This window comes from Copidosoma floridanum, unplaced genomic scaffold (genome assembly GCF_036245765.1).
Source record: "Copidosoma floridanum isolate Cflo_tuat_1 unplaced genomic scaffold, Cflo_Japanese_pri ptg000034l, whole genome shotgun sequence".
Taxonomy (NCBI): domain Eukaryota; kingdom Metazoa; phylum Arthropoda; class Insecta; order Hymenoptera; family Encyrtidae; genus Copidosoma; species Copidosoma floridanum.
In genome coordinates, this window is record NW_028321911.1 from 8,315,815 (window position 1) to 8,342,780 (window position 26,966).

The 26,966-nt window shown below is 34.7% G+C and overlaps 1 protein-coding gene across 1 annotated transcript in view; it reads left to right on the plus strand.

The window, feature by feature from the left end:
* Positions 1-9,484, plus strand: part of LOC106637006 (CUE domain-containing protein 1) — a 158,174-nt gene extending 148,690 nt beyond the window's left edge. The window contains exons 3-4 of the mRNA XM_014349623.2: positions 9,031-9,108; positions 9,184-9,484. Of these exons, the coding sequence (XP_014205109.1) occupies positions 9,031-9,108; positions 9,184-9,299 (194 nt within the window). The 3' untranslated portion in view covers positions 9,300-9,484. The remainder of the gene's footprint in view (positions 1-9,030; positions 9,109-9,183) is intronic.
* The last annotated feature ends 17,482 nt before the right edge of the window (positions 9,485-26,966 follow it).

Genomic DNA, 26,966 nt, shown 5'->3' on the forward strand with positions numbered 1-26,966 from the left:
ATGATACTCAGTCGAAAATGTATAGCTACATATAATTACACCTATAAATTATAACTATAATTATAGCTATAACTAACTGTAAAATAGCTATAAATATAGCTATCAATTATAGCTAAAAATTTTGCTCAGATTTTACATAAAATTTGGTTTAAAATCGCATTTTTTGAAGGTTCATCAGACATATAGTGCTATCACCTGTATCATAACATTAAAACTGGAGGGCCTACAGTATTTTTGAATCAGTAGAAAAAAAAAAAAAATTCTAAACAATAAGTATTTTGAGTTTCTTAAAAATTGTTCAAAAATACTTCAGGCCCTTTATATCATACCTGTAAATAAACGTTTACGTACACCTTATTCATACACCCCATTATAGCTATAATATAGGTAGTTCTAGCTGTATGAACAGCTGTCAAAATAGCTATTTGTAATAGCTATATTCACAGGTATATATTTTTCTCCAGGTTGTACCTCACGGATAAGTGTATATGATAAGGGCTTTTATCCGTACATAAAAAGTAACTCGATCTTCGAACTTATCTCGATCTAAGAACTAAATCTTCTATGGGCTGAGTGAAGAGAAAAAACTTTGCCTCAACCACCTAACATTTTGAGCAAAGTAGCTTTTCGTGTTCAGTTGGGCTAGTATGGATAGAGAGGGGGAAGTGTGCTGAAGTTGACGTGTACTGAAATCAGCCTACACTGAGGGGAAAGTATAATAAAAGGTCCTGTACTGGAATGGTAATCTGGTGTCATCCTGCCGTCTGAGGACTTTTTACTTTGGCCAACCTAATTTTTACCTATCCGGACAGTAATTTCTCTTGTAGAAACAGTAAAAATTACTGTTCGAAACCCTAAAAATTATTGTTCCAATAGTAAAAAGTCTCTAGACGACCGAACAGTACCAGATTACTATTCTAGCACAGTAATTTTTATTATATTTTTCTCTCTGTATAGTCAACTTATAACAGAAACGGATCTGAGCTGTTCTAGCTACTTAATTATTAACTTTTTACTAATGACGTTTTGATTAGAGTTAATAGAATTTAGGGGTTTTGGGAAATTTTTTTTTTAAAGTTATTAGAGACTATAAAAATTACATAATAATGAAAATAGAAACTTCAAATCGCTTCCTCGATAACTATATACCTGATTCTATTACCACGTATTATCAACCTTATAAGTTCTTAATACCGCCCACATTTTCCGTAATTTATCTAGTGTTATCAGCTTATAACTATTGCGATAAGGTGTTACTCTGCTAATTTTGTTTATCAAATGCAAATGAGGGTAGTATAAATCGAACTATCTATTTCCTGCGCGTATCCTGTACTAATCTGATAATAGAATCAAGCCCCCGCGCTAGCCAATAGCAACGCTTCTATTATGTCCAAGCTGCGTACTGCTCGCTGCGAGAGTCACTCTGCTCCGATCGCTCCTACTATACGCTACATCATGTAGTCTATAATTTTACATGTCTTGTACATCTAAGGACATGATACTTAAGTACATTATATTATTTAATTTAACATATAATTTTCAGTTCGCATAAATGCGTAATATTAAGTTCACTTTTGTTGGGTATTCAATAAATATAACATTGTTTCGTTATACATGTAGTGTTGTGCGTGCTTAATGGTGCTCGTCATCATCTGCCTCTGCCAAACGCTGTATTTCCTTATCCCCCCTCTGTATCCGGCTACGGTCTTCAACTTTATTATACAGTCCGCTCATTTGATCCTAAACAAGGGTGTAAAGCATTATTGAATATTTTGATTATATCAAAAGGCTTTGATAATAATATATTCAATCAACAAGACTAATAAATAAAAACAAAAAACAGATACTCTACACTACACATGTAACTTAACTTAATTATTCGTTAGGTAATAAGAACAACAAAATCTTACGACATGACAAAAACAATGAATACTCATTAATTAGTATTACAATTACTTCTATTAAATTTCTTTTTTTCTTCTACTTTCAATTGTTTTGTTGAATTTTGCTAACAGTAAACTATGTTACTAATAGAATAAAATATTCACAATATCAGACAATAAGTTGTTGCCTTCTTACTATCACGTTCCGTTAAGTACTGTTAAGAACATTTTTTTTAATCCACCGTTTAAACAAATTTTTATTAATGCTTAAATATCTGCAAGCAAATCTTTGTTAAAGTTGTATCGCTCCCAATTGTTCTCAATACCAGTGTGCGAGCGTGTCCTCTAAGGACGATACGACCTTGGCTGCAGAGAGGAGAGGAAGTTCAGTTAGAAAAGAACCGGAACTGTGCCATTTTCTACGCTCAGTGATACACCAATCACCTCTATTATTGTTTTGTCAACCGTTTTTTTCAACATTACCAAGGACACTGAGCGCTCATAATATTGGAAATTAATAAAGATACTTGCAAGCAAAACTTCTTTTCTACATTTTTTTATAAAATTTATTAAGTATAGAAATTATAATAGTACGTTTATATAAATTTAAAAACGCTTTTAAATTCTAAACGTTGGTCAGATTTGACAGGATATTAAAGGAGATTACTATGTACATGACAACAGTGGATAAAATACCTGGTAAAGATAGAATTTTAGCGTAATACTCTGGAAATTAGGTTTGAAGCCCCAAAATAAACATTTGTAACATATTATTTTTTTAGAATTTTACTATGATTTTTGCTCTATTTTATAGACTTCCATATTGCTTTCATACGTCTGAACTTCTAAGTGAAGGGCGGAACTCGTAGGTTCATTTTTCAAACCTATAAGTTTTATTTTTGTAAGTCAGGAACTAACCGTTGGCTCAAAGACCTTGTTTGCTTTTACTTACAATATCCTTTTCTTTTAAATCGTTGACTCGGTGTTGTGGTGTTAGGTTTATTGAGTGGTATGTATGGAGTAGTGTAAAGGTGTCATACGCCAAGCTGATGTTAACCTACTGTTTGAATCTTTATCTTATGTAATGTAGTAGTAGTGTATTTTATTCGTCTTTTTATCTCACATCCTTGAAAAAGTCTTCATCATACGTTATCTGTTTATTTTTTCTTGATATTTAATTTGTTAATTAAAGCTAAAATTTAGTTTGTATGAATGGAAATTTTGAATCTTAAAATAATTAAATTAAGAAAATAAATGTAATTAACAACAAAGTTATGTCTTATCTGATGACTTAATAAATTTGGTAAGGCTGGAGGTATTCGATTTTCGAAAGTAATGTGAATTATAAATTTTTTCGCAAAAAGTTTGCATTTACAGTGTTTTAACGGTTAATAGTTTTTTTAAACATAACCTACGTCTATGGCCATTAATTACCTGCTGCTTATTGCTCACATTTTTGCTTGCATTAATGTGGAATAATGTTGTAAGATAAGCGCTTATAAAGTTATTTGGAGATTGCACTCGTAGTTCGAGTTTTACAATGGTAGCTTGTGTAAAAAGAAGTAAGTTATACATCACGCAATTGCAGAAGCAGGTATACAGCTTGATGTTTAAAAATTGCTGAGCATTTGCTTTTTATAATTTCACAACAGAGCTATGTATTTCGACTAATAAATATTATGTATATGACATGGGATGTCACAGCTTAATAATTAATGGAAATTTCGTTCAAATTAAAAGATGCAGGAAGTTTAATATGTTATTAGATTATTAAAATCTTTTAAACATAGGTGATAAGATTACAATAGCAGTTGTTATAACACTTTGGCGTGATAAAAAAAGCCCCACCACCTGGGTAAAAGCCTGCTTTGACGAAGTGCGCAATAGCAAAATAGGTGGAGAAAAGTAACCTATTACATACTGATAAAGAGAGAGATAAAGTGAGGGAGAGAAAAAAAGAGAGCTAGAAAGTAGTGGAGATAAAGTAGAAAGAGAGAGAGAGAGAGTGCCTAGTGTAAGTTGGCTAGAGAAACCATTAATTACCGTGTAAAGATAAAATGAGGGAGAGATGGAAAGTAGAAAAAAACGCTTTAAAATGAGTTAAAAGAAAGGTGGGGTCAGCTAGTAAAAGAAGACATACTGTAACAACTACTGTGGCTTAGTGATTTAGGCTACGATTCTTATACCTCAAGGACTTACTTAATTTACTCTCGAGTTTAAGGCCCAATATTTACTCATTTGGTTTAAGACTCTGGAAAACTAATTTTCTATATCCGTATTTTGGAACGTGGACCGATAGATTCGAACCCATATAAAATAAGATAACCTATTTCTATGTAACTACTTCACTCACCATGTCTATAATGGTAGCATACTTATGTATGGTAACACAGCAATATAGAACTAGAAACATAAATCCCATGAGGGCCTAAAATAACTATTTAATTTACAAAAAATCCATATAGCAGTGAAATATTATTTTTCATAGAAAAGCACTTTAAAAACAATGACTCGTTAGAAGCTACCATGTGGTAGCTGCCACATGTGTAAGACCGTATTCATTCCACTATAATAAATCAGTTGTACATACTTAGACATGCGTGGCATCTGTTCACATTTTGTAAGAGTGATCGATAGAGTTATGGCTATGCTATGGGGCACAGTTTTTACTGCCGTGGAAAATTAACTTAATTTTAAAACTAAAATAAACTGATTAGTTGGACGAACCACCACCGCTCAGTTATGCTAGCTTTTCCAAACCGCTCACAGTCATATGAGTAGCGCGCGAATCGATGAATTGAATCGATCGATACGGTGATTCGCCTTCCTGTATCAACTCATCAAAAACAATCGTGATTTTGGAATCGATTTACGGGGGTCCCACCGTTAAAATTTCATACAAATAGATTTGAGCGTGTGTTTCCAGTTTATTTTACCACAGGTAGCATCAATTTTTGCTAATTCTAACGTTTAGATTTTTTTAAATGTTGCAGTAAATATTAACTGTATTCTAGATTTATTTTAAAGCTCTTATCTAAAGCCAGTAACATTTTCATATTATTCTAATCTTGTGGAATAAACATTTGTCCAGCGATTTTCTTTAAAATAAATCAATAACAAACTTGGATCATGTGTACCACATCTTATTCTTGTATATGAGTTCTCTTGGCCATATTCTTTGCAAATTTGGTAATAATAAGATGTAGTCAGATAAATTCATATTTATGTAATCATCGTACATTTTGTAAGAAAAAAAGTTCCCGTACTGATGGTGGTACACAGGCTTCTTGTATTCCTTTCAGATTTTGTTGATTACTCACAACCGTACCCTCCAAGAGTTTTATTGTCTCAGTTAGAAGCATTTTAGCAGCTAACCTCTTTTTCTTCAAGTTTGTAAATCTCTTATAATTTTCTTAAAGTTTGTAGTTTCTCTACGACGTTGTAGAATCAACAATCTATTAATAAGGATCTTTCCACTTAACACTTCCCCACTACGTTTCAGCTATCTGTACGCTGGTTTCTAAAGAGCTAGTGCAACGGTGCAGCATATGCATTTTACGAAGATTATCAGTGCGTCATACACATACTACGATGATAGATTACTGGTATGATGATGATGAGGAGCTTTCTAGAAGGAGATTCAATGTGCGCTAATGGTAATGACAGTAAAGATAAAGTTGCTGGTATGAAATGTTATTAAATGCAAAGTAATGAGAATGCTTTTTTTATTCTTGTACAATTAAAAAAGTGAAAACGTACATTTAATTACAACAAAGTTGGAAACTTTTTTACGTACAGCTACAGTAACATATTTATACTGGCCGTAATTATTTGATTCCTTTAGTTAATTTCTGTTTAGTTCCATTGTACCAAGACGAGTTCGAGGAAAACGTTTTGTTCTAAAGGTTATCGGTAAATATATATAAATCAAAATCCCATTTTAAGTTGAATAAATGACTTATTAATAAAAAAGTATGTTCACAGTTGCAAGATTCTTATAAAAACAGAGCTTGACGATATAGAGTTGTACGAATACTAAAACTTACTTCTCCTGAATTACCAGTTATCATGGAATATTTACAAGAATGTTTGAAAATAACAAATCGCACTTTTTAACGGTACGTTCAATCAAAGTAGTGATCGACTATCCAAAATAAAACACTTGTGTGATTTTTTCAATGAATTGTTAATATACCAATAGTTTTAAGATTTTTTGTTTAAATTATTTTCAAATTCTTAAGCCAAAGTATAAGCTTGTCTTCTTGGTGTAAAATTTATTACTATTTATACTTCCATACCTTGTGCATACCCAATCGTTGTCAAACGATTTTAATATGCTAAAATCCAATGGCTTAATGAAGCTAAAATTACCAGATTTAGAATTTCTATGTATCGAGAAATAAGACGTAAAAAAAGTTAAGCCGTGATTGTCAGCAGGGTAACTTAAATACTTATTTGAGCTAATCTCCAGTAAAAATTTTTCGACTAGAATGCAACCAACTATAAGATCATGACCACGTGATTACTCAAAAATGACTAGTACGACCAATCAACTCATAAAATTGGCTTGGATACCTACCGAAAAGATTAGGTAAATAGTGGGCATAAAATTTATAGTCACATTTATGCTGACGTTAACAGCAAAACATCCGTCGCAACGCTTTTAAGAATGCACTGTCACAAGTTAATCAGATATTAAAAATTAACGTCTGCAGTGGAGTCTCCAAACTTTCAGTGAGCTAGTACAGAGAGGCAAGTTGACTGATCGATCGGCTCGTTTCAGCGAACCGCGTGTTACTCACATAACTGCGAGTGGTTTTTAAAAGCTAGTGCAATGGCGTGGTGACAGATTGTACGACCAATTAGTTGATTTTGGTAATCCTTGCATTGCTTACCTGATTTTCGGTTGCAGTTGAAAAACTATGGACCACAGCAGCAGCCACGATTCTACAAAATGAGATAATTGAATAATAAAGCTGAACATCAGTGGAAAAGTCTCCATATATCATTCGCGAGACCACAACAGCTTTCAGTGAGCTATTACAAAGAAGTGAATCATGCGATCGATCAGTTTGTTTTGGTAACCCACGTGCCACCTACTAAACTGCTTGCATTTTTGGAAAGTTAGCGCAATGGCATGGTAGTGGATCGTACGTAGGTGATAGTAGTAGTCATCGCTCTGTCGTCTATGTCTGGTCAAGAGGTAGCGCTACGCATGATACATCGTAGGTTGTACTGGTGAAATCGTAGCAGTGTATGTTCTCACATGTGGTAGCTGCTACCGGGACATAGTTTTATCAGTGCACAACTACACCTTGCCTCCATGATTCTACAGAATAGTTGAACGTTTGCTCCCTATTCATCGTAGAATTGTACCGTTGATCGAATTTTCCATACATTCAAATTCATAAAATGTAATATTACATTGAAAAAAAAATAAAGTAATCGAATAATGAAGCTGAATGTTGATATAAACTAAAACTTGGAAACAAAATTCACAAACATAATTTTTCACTATTTAATTTTCAAGAACACTAAGCCGAAATACGATTAGCAAAAAATCAGAATGCGTGAGAAAATTTTTTGATATCCATTTCGCAGAAAAAAAATGTAACTTTACACTGTATAAGAAATCAGTAACATTTGAGAAAAGTTGAGATTCTCTTTCTCGCTCTTTTATCATTATTGCAACATCAACTCGATCGTAATGCTTTTAAGAATGTGCTGACGTAAGGTCATCCAATATTAAAACTTAAAGTTCGCTTCACTGGTAAATCGTTCGCTTAATCTGTTCATTTCAACGATCAATGCGCCACTCACGTGACCATGAGCGTTTTTAAAAAGAGCTAGCAGAACGGTGTGGCGGCGCGTGGCAGGTTGCACGACCAATCAGTGTATTTTGGCAATCTGTGCATTTCTCACAAATACGTAAGTGCCTTCGGAGAGTTAGTGCAAAGATAATCCACGTGAAAAATGAAGTGGATTTTCTGCTCAAGTAAAAAACTGTAGCCCAAAACAGCAGCCATGACTCTGTCATCTTTGTCTGGTTAAGAGGTAGTACTACGCATGATACATTATACGTTCTACTGGTGGAGCCATATGCTCGTCGTAGGCTTAAATCACTTTTACAAAAAACGTGAGCAATCTCCACGCGTGGCGAAGTATGTGCAATTGATGAATCATAGTGGAGTGAGCATGTTCTTACACATATAGTAGCTTCTACATGGTAGTTTTTACCGAGTTATGATTTTGTTAGTGTCTTACTACGGAAGATATTTCTAGTTCTTCATTTTTGTATTACTATACATTTGTATGCTATCATCATAAGCATGGTGAAAAAGTCCTGTATATTAAATTGATGTGAATTAAATCCTTTTATAGAAATATGTTATCTTATTTTACATGGGTTTTAATCCATGGGTCCACAATTCTAAATACGGACATGAAAAATAAGTTTTTTAGAGTCTTCAACCAAATAAGTAAATACTGAGCCTTAAACGTGTTTGTGTCTGAACGCGTTTTTTCTTACTTTTCTTCTCCCCCTTCTTTTTGTCTATCTTCACACTGTAATTTTGGGTTTCTCCAGTCAACTAACAGAAGCACTCTTTCTCTCTCTCTCTATTCTGCCTCTACTACTTTCGTTCTCTATCTTTTTCTGTCCCTCACTCTATCTCTTGCAATTTCTCTCTTTCTCTTTATGCAACAGGTTACTCTCTTTCACCCGTCGTGCTATCTTACGAACACTAACATGTTACGCTTGTTAGAAGTTTGGTTTGATGGGTCAAAGTGCTGCAACAACTACTTACAATATTTAATTCTGATTAAGCGTTTCATCTTGCTATGAAATAGTGATCTTAATTATTCATTAACACTTCTTAGTTTAACAGACTGAAATTTTTGCGTTTAAAAATAGACATTTTCTCTAAAAACAAAAATTATAATAGTAATTATCATTGGAACTTTTCTAACTACATAAGTAATAATAGTTGAATATAGTAGTTATAGGTACAATTTTTTTTTTTTACTTCTGGACAACATTGGCATCAGGAGTCGATTTCAGCCAAATAGGTACAATATTGAATGAGAGTGAATAAACAAATACATTTATTCATTCAAACAAAGATTAAATAATAAAATTATTTTTCAGACTCAAAATTGCAAGAGAAAAGTGAAAGTGATGATGAGGAAGATCTGTTCAAGGAACGTCTCAAAAATATGGGCAAAGGTAAGCCTAAAAAGTTGTTAACTGTAATCTACGTAAGCATTGTAGATAATTTAAGAATTAATTGATATTTTTTAGCATCCAAAAAAAAGTTTGCACAGCTAACAAAAGTTTTTACTCGCAATAAAAAACGAGATGGGTTGCACTTACTGCCACCAAGTGCATCTTGCGATGATCTACTAAATACATCATAAGAGTCATCGAGATCTCATCAAAAAAAATTTTAATGGAAAAAATACAATGAAGCCAAAATTCTTATAAAAACGACAGCAGTGCAATTAGTTTAAATAAGTATGGAGAAGACTCCATGAAAAATTTTCTATTTTCATTAGATCGGTCGGTGGGTTATCGAAAAATACACAAGACATGTATTTTTTTTTTTTTTTTTTTTTCAAATCAACAATACCTAATGTAGATAGAGCTTGTAAAAGTTTGAAATGACGTTACTTTGTAAAAAAAATAATATTTAATGCTTCTATCAATATTTATTTACGTGAAACGAAGAAAAAAATTTTTGAAATCATTTGAAATTCTACCTGACAGACCTAAAAGATTTTTAAAGTATTTTTCCCTATATTATTGAATTTTAACTTTGGTATTAATCATCGATATTTATTATCCCCCTGACTAAAATTAATTTTTATAAATATAACTACTTTGAGTTAAATAAAGAAAATGATCAACACATTTTTTAAATTGAAAATAATCATAACAGTATGAATATAACGGTAGAACTCGTGTTTTTTAAGCTACTTTTTGAGTATTTATCATTTTTGTAATTATTTTCCAACTCCGTTAGAAAACAAGTATTGTTGGAGTTGTTTTCAAAATCATAGGGATTCGTTTGTTTTAAATTGTATTATTAGATGATCTTACTCATATAATATTACCTTATAACCTGAGTAATGTATAACTTAATTTTAAATATTACAGATAATTTCGAAAAATCAGTTGTTGGCGGTATTTTCAATGTATATAACCTTTTTTTTAGTATTAAAACTTCTTAGATGGCAAAATTTTTATTTGTAGTTGTTTAAAACCTTGCTTGTTAAAAAAATTTTTGCATACGCGGTGTTTGACAAGTTGAAATACAATATTAGTATCATCATATATTTAAAAAATATTTTTAATTTTTTCTTTTTTTGAAGTAACGTTTCTTCGTTAGGTTTTACGATAAACAGCTCAATGTAGGATTCGATAAATGAGGGGCACTTTTTTTTTTTATTTATGCAGGCATTTAAAATATATATATAATGAAATATTGAATAAATACTTTACTAAATAAGAATCAATCCAACAATAAAATTCTTTAACATGGTACTAATGACTTACTTGAAAAATTAATCTTGAAATGAGTAATACGATTTTTTTGCACTCTGAGGTGAATAAAATTAATCTTAGTTTTACATGCCATATTTTTTTTCTGAACAATTTTTCATGTACATATCAGGATGAAGTTTTTTTTAGGATTTAGAAATCATTCTTTTAAGCTTGAATAAAGGGTAGTCACAGGCTGTAATAATTTTTTGGACACCAAAATGCCCAAAAACAGCGTTTTTCGTGACTTATTTTTTTTTCTCGCATTGTAATGAACAAAAAAATCTGATAAACTTATGAGTACACTTTGGATTTAAATTATAATTTTGACTATGATATGGAAAGGAGAAATAACATTTAATTTTTTTAACATATAGAGCAGAAAAAGTAAAATTTTTATGTTTTTTTTGTATCTTTTCAATTGGGGCATAGCGAGATGTATAAAAAAAATCTTGTTTTACCTTTAAACGAGTGTACATTAGGCAAATGTAGGTTTTTCACTTTTTCTATTTTCATATTAAATGATTCAAAGACTTGAGCCTCGGTTATTACAATTTATTATTTTACATAATTTGTTCTCTGAAAATGTTGGTGCAGCAGCACCCCTTATAATGCTTTTATTTACCCGTAAATATTGCTGTAGTAGCGGGATAGCTCTCGCAGCAGCCGCTGACGCACAATTAGTGAATTTGCTTTTTTTTTGTATAAAAATCGTAAACTTCGAGACAGGATAGAGATATCACTATAAATTTTTTTTTCTCACAGATAGTTGGACTAGATATACAAGAAAACTATATTCAATCGCGTAATATTGTTATAAACAATTAAAATCTATCACAATGTTAAAAAAATTACTAGAAAAAAAAATTCCTTATACAATTTACTTTGAATTCAATTTACTTAAAACTTCCACGCAGGAATTTTTGGGGTCGCTGATTACGAACGTGAAGTTAGTTTTTGTGGATTCAAACTGGCCGATCAAATATGGTACGCAAAAATCGATAAGTTTTAAACAATTTTATATTAATTGTTGTGATTGTCACTGTTTCAGTTTCCTCTAATAATTTTAAGATAAGACTCGTAATTAATAAAGTTTCTGATTCAAAATGGGTAAAGAAATCATGAATTCTTAAATTTAAACAAAAAATTAGTTTTTTGCATTGAAAAAAGGACGTAATCGATTATTTTCACATGCTTTACAGTTAAAGGAAAAAAAATTTTTACATATTTTCATCGTGCGTATTGGTATGTCTTGATCAACGTACATAAAAAAGTAAAAAAGAAAAAATTTACATGACTTAATCAAAGAACATAAAACAAACTAATACAGAAAAAAATTTTAATTCGAACAACCATATACTTCAACTGCCACCACGCTAGTAGATTTTTATTGAAGGCCGTATTCATAAGCCAGTATGTGCTAGTAACGTAGCTGATCTAAGGCCAATCGGTCTGTGATTTTGAGTCCTAAGTCGAGATCCAGTAATCAAAAATATGCCAAAAATCGGAATTTTTCCATAGAATTCGATGCACTAAAATTAAAAGAACGGACATTATGGAGGCCAATAGAAAATGAAGGCCCAAAAAACTGGTAAAAAACTGTTTTTTTTTGTTTAAAAAGAAGGAAAAGTTTGTACTAAAAAAACTTTTATACTAAAGTTGTAGAAAAAATAATTACGGATCGCCAGGCTAGTTGGACCTCAAAGCATCAACAAACGAAGTATTTATATGAAAACACCGTTAATAACATCATTTTTTTAAAAATGCTTGTATCTCAGTAAAAAACTAATATGCTTTAACTAAATTTGGTGAAAGTGTAGCTCTTGGATTAAGAGAAAAGAAAAATTTTTCAAATTTTGAAAGTATTAAAAAGTTCTTGCTAAAACCGATTTTTTGTAAAAAAAAGTCTATTTCTTGAAACCTGTATACCTCATAGGGCCTTTGATTTTTGCAAACGATTCGGGGCTTAAAATTTTTTATAAAAGTTGCTCTAACGTGTGTCAGTATTGGGCGCTTTTTAAATTGACTCATAGTATGCCAACAATCAGCTAATACCATGTGATAGTTAGAATTTTTTAATGAATTAACAAAAAAAAATTTGATGTACGACCTTCTGAAGTCAATACAATTTTTTTTTGTTTAAATTTGTGAGGACGCATCATACGTCGTACAGCAAGTAAGTTTTGACATATTTATGTTAAATACTTACATTTTCAATAAAAAAATGTTCCAGCTTGACAAAACATTAGTAACATTTTAAAAAACCATTAGGTATAGGTTGAGCTCAACGCTTGCATCGCGCAAACGTTTGCACTGAGTACGTAGGGGGGGGGGAGACATTTCGGAGTTCTCGGCTACTCTGCTTTGTGCTGCTTTTTCCGTCTGCTTACTTTTCAACCGTATTTAGTAGCGTTCACGTGTATTGTAATCCATATTTTGTATAACATTAGTCCAGTGTTTGTACCTATATATTACATCAAATTGTGATACAACCTCTTGTTTGTTTAGACAAGGAAAAAGTATAAAGTATTCGATAAACGAAAGTTGCAGCCACCAAATTTCGAGGTTTTTTATGGATAAAACGCTTTACACACTAATATTGCTCGAGTCGGATGCGATATTATAACGTGTTTGTATTCTACCACAGAATATAAAGGTTTACTTAATGATTTAAGATTTCTTATGTTTAAGTAATCAACATGAAGGTCGTCATTCAATTAAGGAAGTCTTCCACCAACTGAGGGTGCAGCCGCTGAACATGCCTACCGAACTTTTTTGCAACTACGATCATGGCTCGGTAACTAACTAGACCCTTGACAATGGAGTTGGACTACTGACAGTCATTATCTGCTTTCGAAGTACATCTCAGATCAAATGGTTCCAGAAGAGATCATAAAAACGATAGCATGTAGATGCGGCTGTAAAAGCAAGATTTGTAGTCTCAAAAAGCATGGATTAAAATGTTCCGACATGTGCTTAACACGTAACATTGAAAGAGGCGCTAACATGGAACGAATTGCCATTGACGCAGATGATTTTGATGATGATATTGATGAAGTGATTCTTAATGAAACCGATATCGAAGAATCGGCTGTGGATAAAATTTGTAATGATATCGTCACCAGTGAAGCTGACTCGTCAATAATCGCTGAAAATAGCGAAGACAGTAGTAGTGACAATGAGGATGAGCAATCCATTAAAAAAAGAAGATTGTAATAATTTTTTGTTAAAAACTGTATAACATACTGTATGCGTGAGACAATATTGTATAATAAAATTATTTTTTTTGTACTATACATATCGATTACTTATTATTTACCCGCACCATTTTCCTGTATAAACGTGAAACTCATAGAATTCGAGTAAAAAATTCCTCTAATTTAAATAACTGCGTTTTTTTACGGTTTCAAACAATATTTATATTACTCGACAGCTATTGCATTAATTTCAAGCCTACCTAAAAGTTTACCTTAAAGTTTGTACATGCACATAAAAAATATATATACATTACGGCTGTTCTACGCAAAGTTAATGTTGTACACTACATATATAGATGTAAACGTTTAAGGATAGCGAGTAGCTCTCACACGATTAACTTCGACAATTTTTATTTTCAATAACATTATGCGCTGCAGGTGCAGTAAATTTTTTTATTGAAAGTATAAGTATTGAACTTAAATATTTCCAAACCTAATATATGTGCAACGTATTGTCACGTACGATATCATAGCTACACGTACGTGCGCCCCCTCTTTTTGGGGCCTACTACAGATGATTGTAGTGGGAGGGAGCAAAGCGATAAGCAGATAGGATGCTGAAAGGAGCGCTCTCTCTGGCTGGAACCGTCAAGGACGAAGGTCGTACACACGCGACGCGCTCTTCTCTCGTTTTTGCATTAATAAAGACGTTGATACTAGTTCCTCGACTATTTACTTCGTGCGCACCCCAAGACCATAGAATCCTACGCAACAGTTTTGGTGTCAGAAGTGGGATGGTCATCGCGATTAAATAAAAATAAAATTTTTTTTTTCGGTTTTTGTCGACGATAAAATATCGACTCTCGCGATTTTTGGGAAACACACATAGTGTCGTGCCACGAAGTGAACTAGGAACTGCTACGAGAGAAATTAGCGGAGCGAGGAGTTGCTGAAGTACGAAAAAAAAGCAGCTTCAATCAAGGACCAAGGCGGAGGATACCCGGGACTACGATAGAAATCAAGCAAACAAGGATGATAAAGATCTTGGTCGCCATTATTCTAGCCGGGAGCATATGGTAAGTACTTGAGATTCATAAATAAATAAATATATTTAACTGTCCAAGGGGTCCTGTTAAAATTTTTTAGTGCGTTATAAATTTATTTTTTTTTGCTATATCGGTTTTGCGTTCGGTATCCTCCTCATAGTATTGGCGGTGCGTCATTAAGGTAATTTTTCGTGAGTCAGGAAAATTTCGGACAGTTAAAATAAAATGGTCAGATTGAAAGTAAGGAAATAAAAAATAAATAAATAATAAATTAGACACACGGTAAATGTTAAAGTAAAGCGGTTTTGTCATCGTGAGATAGGAACGCAAAGAATCGTACAGAAATTTACTTATAAGTGTTTAAGCGCTCTCATACAGACAGGAAATAAAGAATTTCAAAAAAAAGAATAATAAAGAATCTACGATGGAAAACTTCGATGAAGCACACAGTGATGTAGTGAGTGTTAGGGAGGACGAAATTCCCTCGTATCCGGAGAATGAGTCGGAGTCAGAAATACTGACCATATTTTTAGAGCACAGTCCCGAAACTCAAATGGAATGGGAAAAAATGGGTAAGAAACAGCGTATGCTAATGTTGAAGTTTTTGAAAAAAAATGAAACCTGGGGTGATTAGGGAGAAAGTTTCACAAACAACGTCATGCATAATGGGGGCGGGTGCAGAATATTCAAACACCGTAAGAAACGACGCTGCGAATACGTCACCCTCAAAGAATGCAGATTATACAGCCGGAAATGGGATGAGCGAAATTTCGAGGGACGTAAACTCGTACTCGAAAGATAGGTTCGACAGCAAAGATACACAGGATACGCTTCAACATGCGTTCAGACGAGGAGAAAAACAAGCGGCGCAGCAAACAGCACAGCAATGTGTGACTCAGTTTTCGGAGGAAGCACTTACACAAAATTGTAGGGAATTAGTATTTGGCCATAAAAACAATTGGAACATACCGTATCTTAACGTTGGAAGAAATAAGAATGTATGGGGGGCAGCAAACGGGAATCCCAAATTTTTCGGGCGCAAGGATGCAGGACGCTGGACCCAGCTACGAACCCACGGGCCCAATAAATGAAAGGGTGAGAGGCCAACTGATAGCACCGTCATCTGACTGGCCGTTTCGGGATAATAACATGCACGGGGAAAACATTTTGCGAGAGCAGCAACATCAAGCGCAGCCAAATCCGACTTATATAAACCCTATCATGAGTCAACAGCGAGTGGAAAACACGCACCCTGTCAGCATGCACTATAGTGCACTGTCCCATGTCAACAGTGCGGCGAGTGGCATCCCTATATTCAACGGGGATCCAATAAACTTTCCGCTTTTTGAACAGATGGTGAGGACAGCAAATCTAGCAGTTCCGCCGCAATATGAAAAATACTTTATTGGTACGTTAGGCGGTAAACTTAGGGGGATGGCGGCAGATCAATTTTGCACCCGGTTATCACTGTTTAATACCGTAGACGCATTTTTACTTGCGCTGTCACGGCGATTCGGGAGCATGGGAGGCATAGATACACAGCTAGCCCAAATCAAGTCACTGACTCAACTGAATAGCGAGTCAGTTACTCAGTACTGCAGCCGGGTGCAACGGTTGCATAATAGAATAATGATGACCCATGACGCCAACCCACAGCTGTCCCAGATTCAAAAAAATGCCCTAAAACAATCTGCAGATAGAGAGTCAGCGAAACAGTTTATATATGGGTTGAAAGCGCCATACAATTGGAACGTGGCCGGGGTAAAACCTGCAACACTGGAGGAGGCCATTGAAGCGGCTATAGATGTAGATAACGAGTTAAGTTTACGTCAAATGGCACCTAATGATTTTAGTACATATGCAACACGGGAGAGTTGTTTTGGTAAGAGGAATCCAAGGATAGGCATGGTAATCAGCGATGCGCCGGAGGGAAAGAGCGATACGGACGAATGGGACGGCATCAAAGATGTTAAGTGGTGCTCATATTGTCAGGAGCACTGTCTGCACTCTACGAGCGGGTGCGAAAAGCTATGGAGGGACGCGAAAAACGGAAGAATAAAAGACCCCGATAGGCCCGAAACAGAACCACCAAAGAGACTAACAGAGATAAGGGACAAAAATGAAGGAAGACCTGCGTACAATGATCAGGCACCTAATGTGCAGTATAGTGACCCTGACCCTAAAAATTACCATAACAAACATAATAGCTACACATCCAATTATAATAATTATAACAATAATAATAGAAACTTCAATGGCAACAATAGTCGCCCTCCGGCGAATAATAACAGGAACAATAATAGGCCATTCGAAGAGAACAGGAATTTCAATGGTCGAAATAGGGGAAATAATTATGCACCCAATAATAATTATAATAATCATAATCAGCGACGAGAAAATAATTATAATAATTACGCGCCCGGTAATAACAATTATAACAATTATAATCAGCAACGAGAAAACAATTATAACAATTACGCGCCCAGCAATGACAAGTATAACAATTATAATCAGCGACGGAAAAATAATTATAATAACTATAGACCCAGGGACAACAATTGCAACCTTTACAATCAAAGAGGAAACCAAAATAATCAATACAATCATGAGAAAAATACGAGAACAGACGGGTCACGCGCGGAAAATTTAAACTCCCAGGATGCTCGATGCACTCCCCAAGCGTCGGGCATCCCCCAGTAGATAGAAAGATAACAAAAACACTCGACAGCAGAAAAACGGCAAACGTAGAGGTAAGAGAGTCGCTAGCTGCGAGTGTAAGAGTTGATATGACGACAAGGAGAGATAATTTGCCTCAAAACAGCCCTCAAATAGAAGTAGGACGAAATAATAACGGAAGCGAGCCTCAGCGTGAAGCAAAAACAAATATATTTCTAGCAGGTAGGACACCCCCTTCAGTATTTATGACAAGCACTCAACTAAGAGGGGGGGAAGCAAAATTCTATGCGGAAATTTCTATTATAAAGGAAGACAGTATTCTTCCAAATGCATTCTTTGACGTGAGGAACCGAGTAAGAATTGTAGGTGTTACGCACGGAGAGCGTAGCACTTTAGGTGTAGTTGAAATACCTCTGAATGGCCTTATGTGTAGGTTGCATGTGGTCCCACGCGACTTCCCAATAGATGGGAAAGGTATTATTGGATGGGACATTTTTAAGTTATATCAAGGTCGCATAAGCGCGGCAGAAAATATTTTTGAATTAGGAGGAACGAACATTAATTTAATCGAGCCAGAGATGCTCGAGATTCTTGCTAGGTCAAGGCAAGTTATATATGCCCGTGTCGGGGTAAATAGCGAAAAAATAAAAGTAGGGTGGGTTCCTTTGCAAAGAATGAGAGAAGGAGTTTTATTCGGAAATTTTATAGCCACAAATAATAGTGGAAAAGTTTATGCTGAGTGTGTAAACACACTAAATGAAACAATAAGCATACCTGTACCGGAAATAGAGTTATTAGAATGCGAAGTGATGCGAGAGGCCGATCCATTTAGTATCGAAGGGGACGACGCTCGGGGCGTTAATGAGGCAATTATAAAACTTTTTGAGGCAGATGGCCAAGAAAGGAGAAAAATGAACAAAGTTCAATATGGCATTACAAATAATTATACATGTGGCGGGTCCAATAGTGATTTTAAGAACACTGACAATTTAAGTAGGTTGTCGGATAAAGGAAAAATAGCGAGAATCGATAAAATAATGCAGCTTATTGATGTTTCAAGTTGCAACGAGGAAGAAAAATCACACGTCCGGAAACTCATAGAGTATAATCCGTTTGTATTTGGTCTGGATGGAGAACCACTGAAAGCAACTCATATATTGAAACACCGCATCATAACTACGACGGACAAGCCCGTGACGGCGAAGCGCTATAGGTACCCACCAGCGCTAAGGGAACAGATGAAAAAAGAGATAGAGAAATTGCTCGAGCAAGGAATCGTCGAGCCTTCGAAATCACCATACAATTCTAACATGTGGATTGTACCCAAGCATGCGGGGCCGGACGGGGAGAAACGTTCGCGCGTGGTAACTGATTTTAGGCAGCTCAATGAAATAACTGTAGGAAGTTGCCATCCCTTACCATTCCAAAGTGATATACTCGAGCATTTAGCGTCAGCTCGATACATTACAGTAGTCGATCTAAAACAGGGATTTTTCCAAATAGAAATTCATGAGGATGACGCACACAAAACAGCATTTTCTGGGCCAGACGGTCATTATCAGTATAAGAGAATGCCAATGGGGTGTACGGACTCGCCGAATACATTTTTGAGAGCGATGTCACTCGCGTTGGCGGGTCTACAAGGTCATGAAATCGAAGTGTATTTGGATGATATCATGGTGTTTGCTCCGAACCTCGAAGAGCACGAGAGGCGTTTCATTAGACTTTTAAAGCGGCTTTCGGAAGCAAACTTGACAATTGAGCCGAAAAAATGCCAATTTTTGAAACGCGAAGCGAAAGTACTGGGACACGTAGTAGGAAACGGACAAATTAAAACAGATCCAAAAAAAAATTGAAGCAGTGAAAAAATATCCGAGGCCTACGAATGCAAAGAAAATCAAACAATTTCTTGGATTTGTCGGATATTATAGACGATTTATCCAGAATTATGCGAAAATTGCTCAGCCACTCTCCAAACTCTTGAGAAAAGGAACATAGTTCAAATGGGAAGAGCAGCAGGAGCAAGCTTTCAAAACATTAGTTGACGCATTATGTAGTGAGCCGGTACTTATTGCACCTAATCTAGACAAGCCTTTTATAGTCACAACAGATGCATCAGACTACGCAATAGGAGCAATATTAAGCCAAGGCGAGTTGGGTAAAGATAGACCGTGTGAATACGCTTCACCATGCCTTAGAGGGAGCAAATTACGCTACTCATCGTATGATAAGGAACTGTTGGCTATAGTGTTTGCAAAAGAACAGTTTCGGCCGTATTTATTTGGGCGCAAATTTACAGTGGTCACGGATCATGAGCCATTAAAACATTATCACACGTCAAACAAGCCAAACATAAGATTTAATAGGCTAAAAGCGGAGCTACAAGGCTACAAATTTGACGTGGTACATCGGCCAGGCATTTCAAACAAAGCACCTGACGCATTCTCTCGAAATCCAGTAATAGGAGAGGGAGAAATAAACACTGAGCGGCCATGCCAAGAACTGTATCAGCTGTTGGACGAACAGGAGAAAGAAGGACTAGCCGATAGCAATGGGCCTCCAGCGCGCATTTTTAAAATATGAGCGACTCGTAAACAGCGTATGCAGGGAAATACTGAAAAGGGGAAAATTATTTACTCTGATTCAGAGGATTCGAATGAGAAAGTACAGAGGAAAAAACAAAATTTTGATGGACGGAAGAAAATAAATATGAAACGAAGATAGATGGTCAAGCTGATGGTGAGGGAGATTCCGAATCCGAGGAAAAAGTAGGAATAAACGAAAAATTAAGCAGGAAAATAAAGAAAACAGTGAGAAAAAGAGGTCGCCCAAGAAAGAATATTATAGTTAGCAATTTAAAAACAGAAACAGATACGGAACGCAACGAGATTCCATCAAAAAACGTTATTGTTGCAAATTGCGGAACACCAGTAATAATGAATAGCGAATCAGAAAATCACAGTACGGGACTCGATGATTGGGGCTGGCAGCTGATACAAGCAAGCTTGGCGGCCAAAGAGGCGATGAGAGTGAAAGGCACCCAAAAGTTAACGGAAGCAAACGAGGTAGATGGAAGCATCGTAACATTTGGGAAAGGTGTTTTTGAAGGCAGAGGTGTTGAAGCGTCGGAGAGAGCCGATCAAGCACGAGAAAGATCGAGGGAAGAAGAGAGTGAAGGAGAGACACCACAGTACGAGCATATGGCAAATGAGCCGCTCACTGACGGTACTTATGAATGTAATAAAAGGGAGAAAAAAAAACAATTATATGAGGGACAGAATGAAAATAAGCTCGATATGGAAATAGAAGGCACAGGTTCGGATTCATCAGATGATGAAGTTGAAAAAATGACGAGACCAATCGCTACGGCAGGGGATGATCCCATTTTCCAAGGAATGACGGACGGGAAATTAGATTATATTATGAAAGAACCGGGGTTTCGAAGGGGAGTAAAAACGACGAGTGCACCAGCAGCAGTACTAATCGAGGATAGGGAACGAAAATTGCGCAAGAGACAACTGGATACATTGAACAGACAAAAGCCGAATTTTTCGATTACGCCGACAATAATGAGCCCTTCGAAGGAAATAATAATAGCTAATTGTGATACGCCACAAACGTCAAATAGTACAACGGCACAAAACACGGAAGAAGAAGAACGTAGGTCAGTGGAGCTCTCAGTGAGTGCGGAAACAAATTTCGCTCCAACAACAGAGGCAGACAAGGAACCGGATTTACACGCTTTGTTAGAGGGAAGATCAGACGAACTGCGAGCGCAAGTTATGATCGACGTAAGAAGGCGAGATGTAGAGGGAAGGCCGGGAATGAGGATTGACGTGTGGGAGCCCAACGAAAAGCGCATAAGGCCCTCACCTGAACCACCACCCCCACCAGACCCTTAAAGCCACTGTAAGCCATTGACTGAAAAGAGTACAACGACGATAGTAATAACAATATTGATAATGTTAATAATAATGATTGTAATATTAATAATAATAATGATGACAGAAGCAATACACAATGTAAGAATAATAAAGCTAGTACACTGATATAGTATATTGTATAGAAGACAGGATGAACAGAAACATACGGGTATAAATATATATAGGGAAAAGCGTTAGTTTTTAGTAATTCGCGGCCCTCGGACGAGCCGCGAGTGAATAACAAAATATAATTAAAATATAATTGAGAAAATATAAAATAACTAATATCTGCGTAACCATAAGATACTTTGTACAATTAACATACCCCCTTGTAAAGAAAGAATATTGATAAAATACTTACAAAAATTTAGTTTTCTTAAATTTTCGCGGCCCCCGGACGCGCCGCGAAAAAAAAAATGAGCTGACGGAGGCAGGTAAATAAACAATAACGTTAGGACCGAAGAAAAACGGAAACACATATATGCACACTGGTAAAGGCAGGGAGTTATAAAAATAACATACGACTGATATGAGAACAAAAAATAAAGCATACAAGATGCGCGCGTGGCATTCTCTAACAAAAAATGTAACAGAAAGAATTTATAATAAGAATAATAACAATAATAGTCAGAGTTATGTAATAATAACGATAAAAATAACAATAAGGTAATTAACAGGTAGCATTACCAAAACAAAAGTGAGGAGCTACAATCAACAAAAAATTATATAACACGTATAAAAACATTAACATTAGGCTGCAAGCATGGAAGATACAGGTTGGAATAGACAAAAAAAAAATTAAAAGGCAGAGAAGAGTTCGAAAAGAATATCAATCAGATTTTAGGTAACACGACTTATTGTTGTTGTTGCTGAACAGTGTGATCCCCTAAAACAATCACATTCGTGGCGTTTAAGACCACCCCTTCCTTCCTCGAAGATTTCCTAAAATACCCCACTACTCTCAGCAATTCCACAAAGATCCTTCCAGCACGTACCTGGAGCAATTGAAAGCAATTCTCGTGAACGACGGAGGCCCATGGACTGCACAGTGAACTCCCTTAGCTGACGCTAGTATCCGGGAGAGCACAAGCAAGTAATGCATTAAAATTAACAAAAAAAATCAACAAAACGGATAACTCAGATACGAGAATGACGTTAGAGAAATAACTAGCAATGCTGCTGAAAACAACCCCAACGATTTCTGCTGAAATGAACCCGTCCAGTACCTCATGGCGTGGGGCATACCAAAGACTCGCGGAGATTACGGTGACGGAAAACTACTAGGAACGGCAGAAAAAAAAAAAGAAAAAAAAAGCAGAAAAAAATAAACAAAAACAAAAAAATCAAAAAAGATGGGAATGGTGATTAAGTAGTCACCAACCTGGGCAAACATAGTGGCTACGGCACGCAAAATAAAGTATATGAATCTATAAAAAGCCACAATACAAGCTAGCAAAAAGGGAGAGAAAAAAGTGGAAAATAATAGTTGCAGTGAATGGGCACAAGCACTGTCAGATTATTGAAATATATAAGGCTCCATCATAATTCCTTTTCCATACATGACACACAAGAACGGAAGAAAGGGAGCGGAAAATTTTACGAACAGAAAATCGGACAGACTAATATAAGCCAATTGAGCCTTGGGCACAAGATTGACAATCTTCGCGGACTCGCCTCTGTTGGAGTATAATTATAATTTAATGTGTTAATAAAGTGAACTTATTGAATTACCAACAAGAATGAGAAATATAAAAGAAAAAAATTATAAAAATAATAAAGACAGAGTAAGAAAATATTAAGCATGTGGTAACAAAGAAGCGTAGTCGTAGTAAAATAGCGAGAAATAGATTTATGTATACTGTATAGCGTGTGAGAAAACAGATATCTGTAAAGAGAGTGCCACACTCGCAACTGAAAATAAGCACACGGTTCTTGAATGGTAAATGCATTCGGTAGCGTCATATTCGAGTCAAGCACCTTCCAGGTACATATATGTGCGTGAGCGTAGATGTAGGAAAATAGAACGTTAACAAAGACGACACAGCCAACCGCTCTCTTTTCTCGCCCCTCACTATCTCTACTGCGGTTCTTAAAAGATGTCAAAAACAAGAATATACCCGTGGGAATAGAGAAGGATATACGAAATAAGAAACCATTACGGTTGAGTGTATCACCCAGCATACGAATACGAGGAAGTACAAATAAAAGGAGAACTGTCAGGCTACAAGGGTTAACCGTGGACGGTGGCGGAAATATTATTAGGCACGGCGGTAAATTCGTTTGGATTTTTAAAAATGGGGGGCCTCTTAATACTAAATTTGGCTAGAATGCTTACAGGTAGAAGAAACCGTTCCGAAAGTGAAGGCGCAGCAGCGAATGCAGTGACAGTGCAACTAACAATGCTACAGACCATACAAAGACCAGTCGCGTCGCAAAACCAAGTACGCGTAGCGGTCAGAAGTGCACCTCCGGCAGCTGACAAAATAAAACGTCCTCGTGCATAAGAGGATATATATATATAAAAAAAAAACTTTAATTAAATTTTGTATACATACATAAATCTAGGTTACGTTTGTTTATTATAATTTAGTTACCATATTTACGAACAAAAATGCATTATGTGAAAATATCTAACAGGCTCGTAGCGCAGCCAACTGTAACAATAACACGAATCAAAAACATTAAAAGAATGATCGAATCAACAGTAGGAAAATAATTAATATTATACGATACATTATAACATACTGTAATACCATATTTTACAAGTTTAACATGGATAACCTACAGTGGGATTAAATATTTAGTTAATAATTAGTAGAAATAACTTGAAGATTGTTACACTCTATGAATTTATAAATAAGAATTTTGCAATATTGCACTATATTATAAAGGGAGAAGAGCGTTAACAAAAACAATAAATGCTTACACAAAAAAAAACAATTTAGCGAATTTGTGTAAATGAGGAACAAGGACAGGTTTTTTTCTCTCTCCACCTTTTTACTCCTACGTTAGAAATCTCACATACAATATAAACAACATTACACGAACATTACTCTAGCACAAACATGTAAATTAAAAAGGGAAATCGCCATCGAGGACGATAGCGGTGCGGCCTCGGACGTGTCACGTACGATATCATAGCTACACGTACGTGCGCCCCCTCTTTTTGGGGCCTACTACAGATGATTGTAGTGGGAGGGAGCAAAGCGATAAGTAGATAGGATGCTGAAAGGAGCGCTCTCTCTGGCTGGAACCGTCAAGGACGAAGGTCGTACACACGTGACGCACTCTTCTCTCGTTTTTGCATTAATAAAGACGTTGATACTAGTTCCTCGACTATTTACTTCGTGCGCACCCCAAGACCATAGAATCCTACGCAACAGTATAATGCGTCCTCAAGCATTTAAACAAAAAAAAATTATCCTGACTCGAAAAAGTCGTACATGAAAATTTTTTTTTTCCAATTCATTAAAAAATACTAGCTATGAAATGATATTAGCGTCGATTCACAGAAAAAAGTTTTTTTAGTGAAAAAACAGTGTTTTTCAATGCCAAAAAAAAAAAAAAAAAAAAACGGTTTTTTGACCGATTTTTTTGCATATTACCGGTCATTTTAAAAATCGCGCAATACTGACTTATGTGAGCCATACGTATTTCAAAAAAAAGACTTTTTTTACAAGAAATCAGTTTTTGCAAAAACTTTTCAATATTTTCTAAATTTCCATAAACTTCTTTCTCTCTTATGCCAAGAGCTACACTTTCACCTAATTTGGTTGAAAAATATAAATTTTTCAGTGGATTACAAATTTCTTAAAAAATGATATTTTTAACGGTTTTTTAAAAGAAATAATTTGTTTACTGATACTTTATAGTTCAGCTAGCACAGATCGATCCATAATTAATGTTTCTACAACCTTTGTATAAAACTTTTTTCAATACAAACCTTTCCTTTTTTTTAAACAAAAAAAAAACAATTTTTTAACGAACTTGGACTTAAATTTTCGATGACCCGTAATTATAGTAATTTATTTTAATATTAGTGCATTGGATTCTATGGAAAATTTCCTTTTTTTTGCATATTTTTGATTACTGGATTTTGGAAACTGAAATTAACATGGGGCTTGAAATAGACAGACTGCTTTAGGTAGAGTAAGTAAGAGTAACAAAAAAAAAACAATTTTTTGACGAATTTGGGCTTAAATTTTCGATGGGCCGTAATTATGTTAATTTATTTTAATATTAGTGCATTGGATTCTATGGAAAATTTCTTTTTTTTTGCATATTTTTGATTACTGGATTTTGGAAACTGAAATTAACATGGGGCTTGAAATTGACAGACTGCTTTAGGTAGAGTAAGTAAGATAACTTTAGAGTGAGAATAATTTATTTTTGCTGTACCATTTTGTCTTTGTTAATTATTTTTGTAATGAATAACATAATATCATTATGAGAAGTAAATCGAGTAGTAATAATAAAGCTCTGCATTAAATATTAGTATCTTTAAGTTTTATCAATAAATCTTCAAACAATGAGTTAGTTATAATATGAGTGTTTCAGAGACTAAAACTAAAAGAGAGTACATTGACTGTTATTAAAAATCAAGTATTCTTCATTTTTTTGGTTGTTTATATTTGTACACTTTATGTATATAATACGTGATAATCATCTATTTGAAAACACGTTCTAAATCTATTACCTTATTACTGGCCTTACACTAATCTTGAAAAAATTATCAAGAAGCTCTAATTATTTTTAAGAACTCCTCTTCATCCTATTTTTGATATGTAATACATGATAATTGATAAGTTGATAGGTTTCAATGCACATGAAATATTTAATTAATAAAAATACATTAATGTATTAATGTTCTAGCATATACATATAGATGTACAAGTATTTCAACGATTTAATATTTCCTGCATTACAAGAGCAGTGATTCATTTCAACTATCTAATGTCAAACCTTAACTTTTTCATCTAAATATGTATCGAGTATTAAAAAAAAATTTTTTTTCATGCAGATTCATCAGGGCATATCAATACGCATGAATGAAATCTATAGAGATTAATTTTTTTTTTAAACTGCCACCACGCTACTAGAATTGATTGTTACACAAGCCCAAGCTAACACCATATGTATATACTAAAATTGCAGACAATAACTTGTAAAAAAACTGATTACGTTCTTTTCTTCAATGCAAATTATTAAATTTTCGTTTTGATTTCGAAAATTCATGATTCTATCAGTGAATGGTAAAAAAAGGAATATGACTTGTTGTAGTCATGGTCCATAAATGGTATGTTCGGTTGTTAGGTTCGTTTAGACCGTTTGTTTGAATCCTTAATTTTTACTTTAAAACACACAAATAAAACGAAAACAATAAATGGATGAAATAACCAAAACAAAAGAACAACGAAAATTAAACATACCCGTAAGCTGAGACGGTAGAACAATAAAATCTTTTAAATAATAAAACGAAAACAATTAACTGATGAAATAATCGAAACGAATGAATGACGAAAATTAAACGTACCCGTAAGCTGAGATGGTGAAACAATAAGGCATTATTTACAATAAAAACAGCTCGAACAAAAAAAAAGTCGCATTGGTTAATATATTTATTTAGTGAAAACATAAAAGGAATAGCGCGTTGTTCCTAAGATCACCTAATCTGACCTATTCTTCATATACATATTATTCAA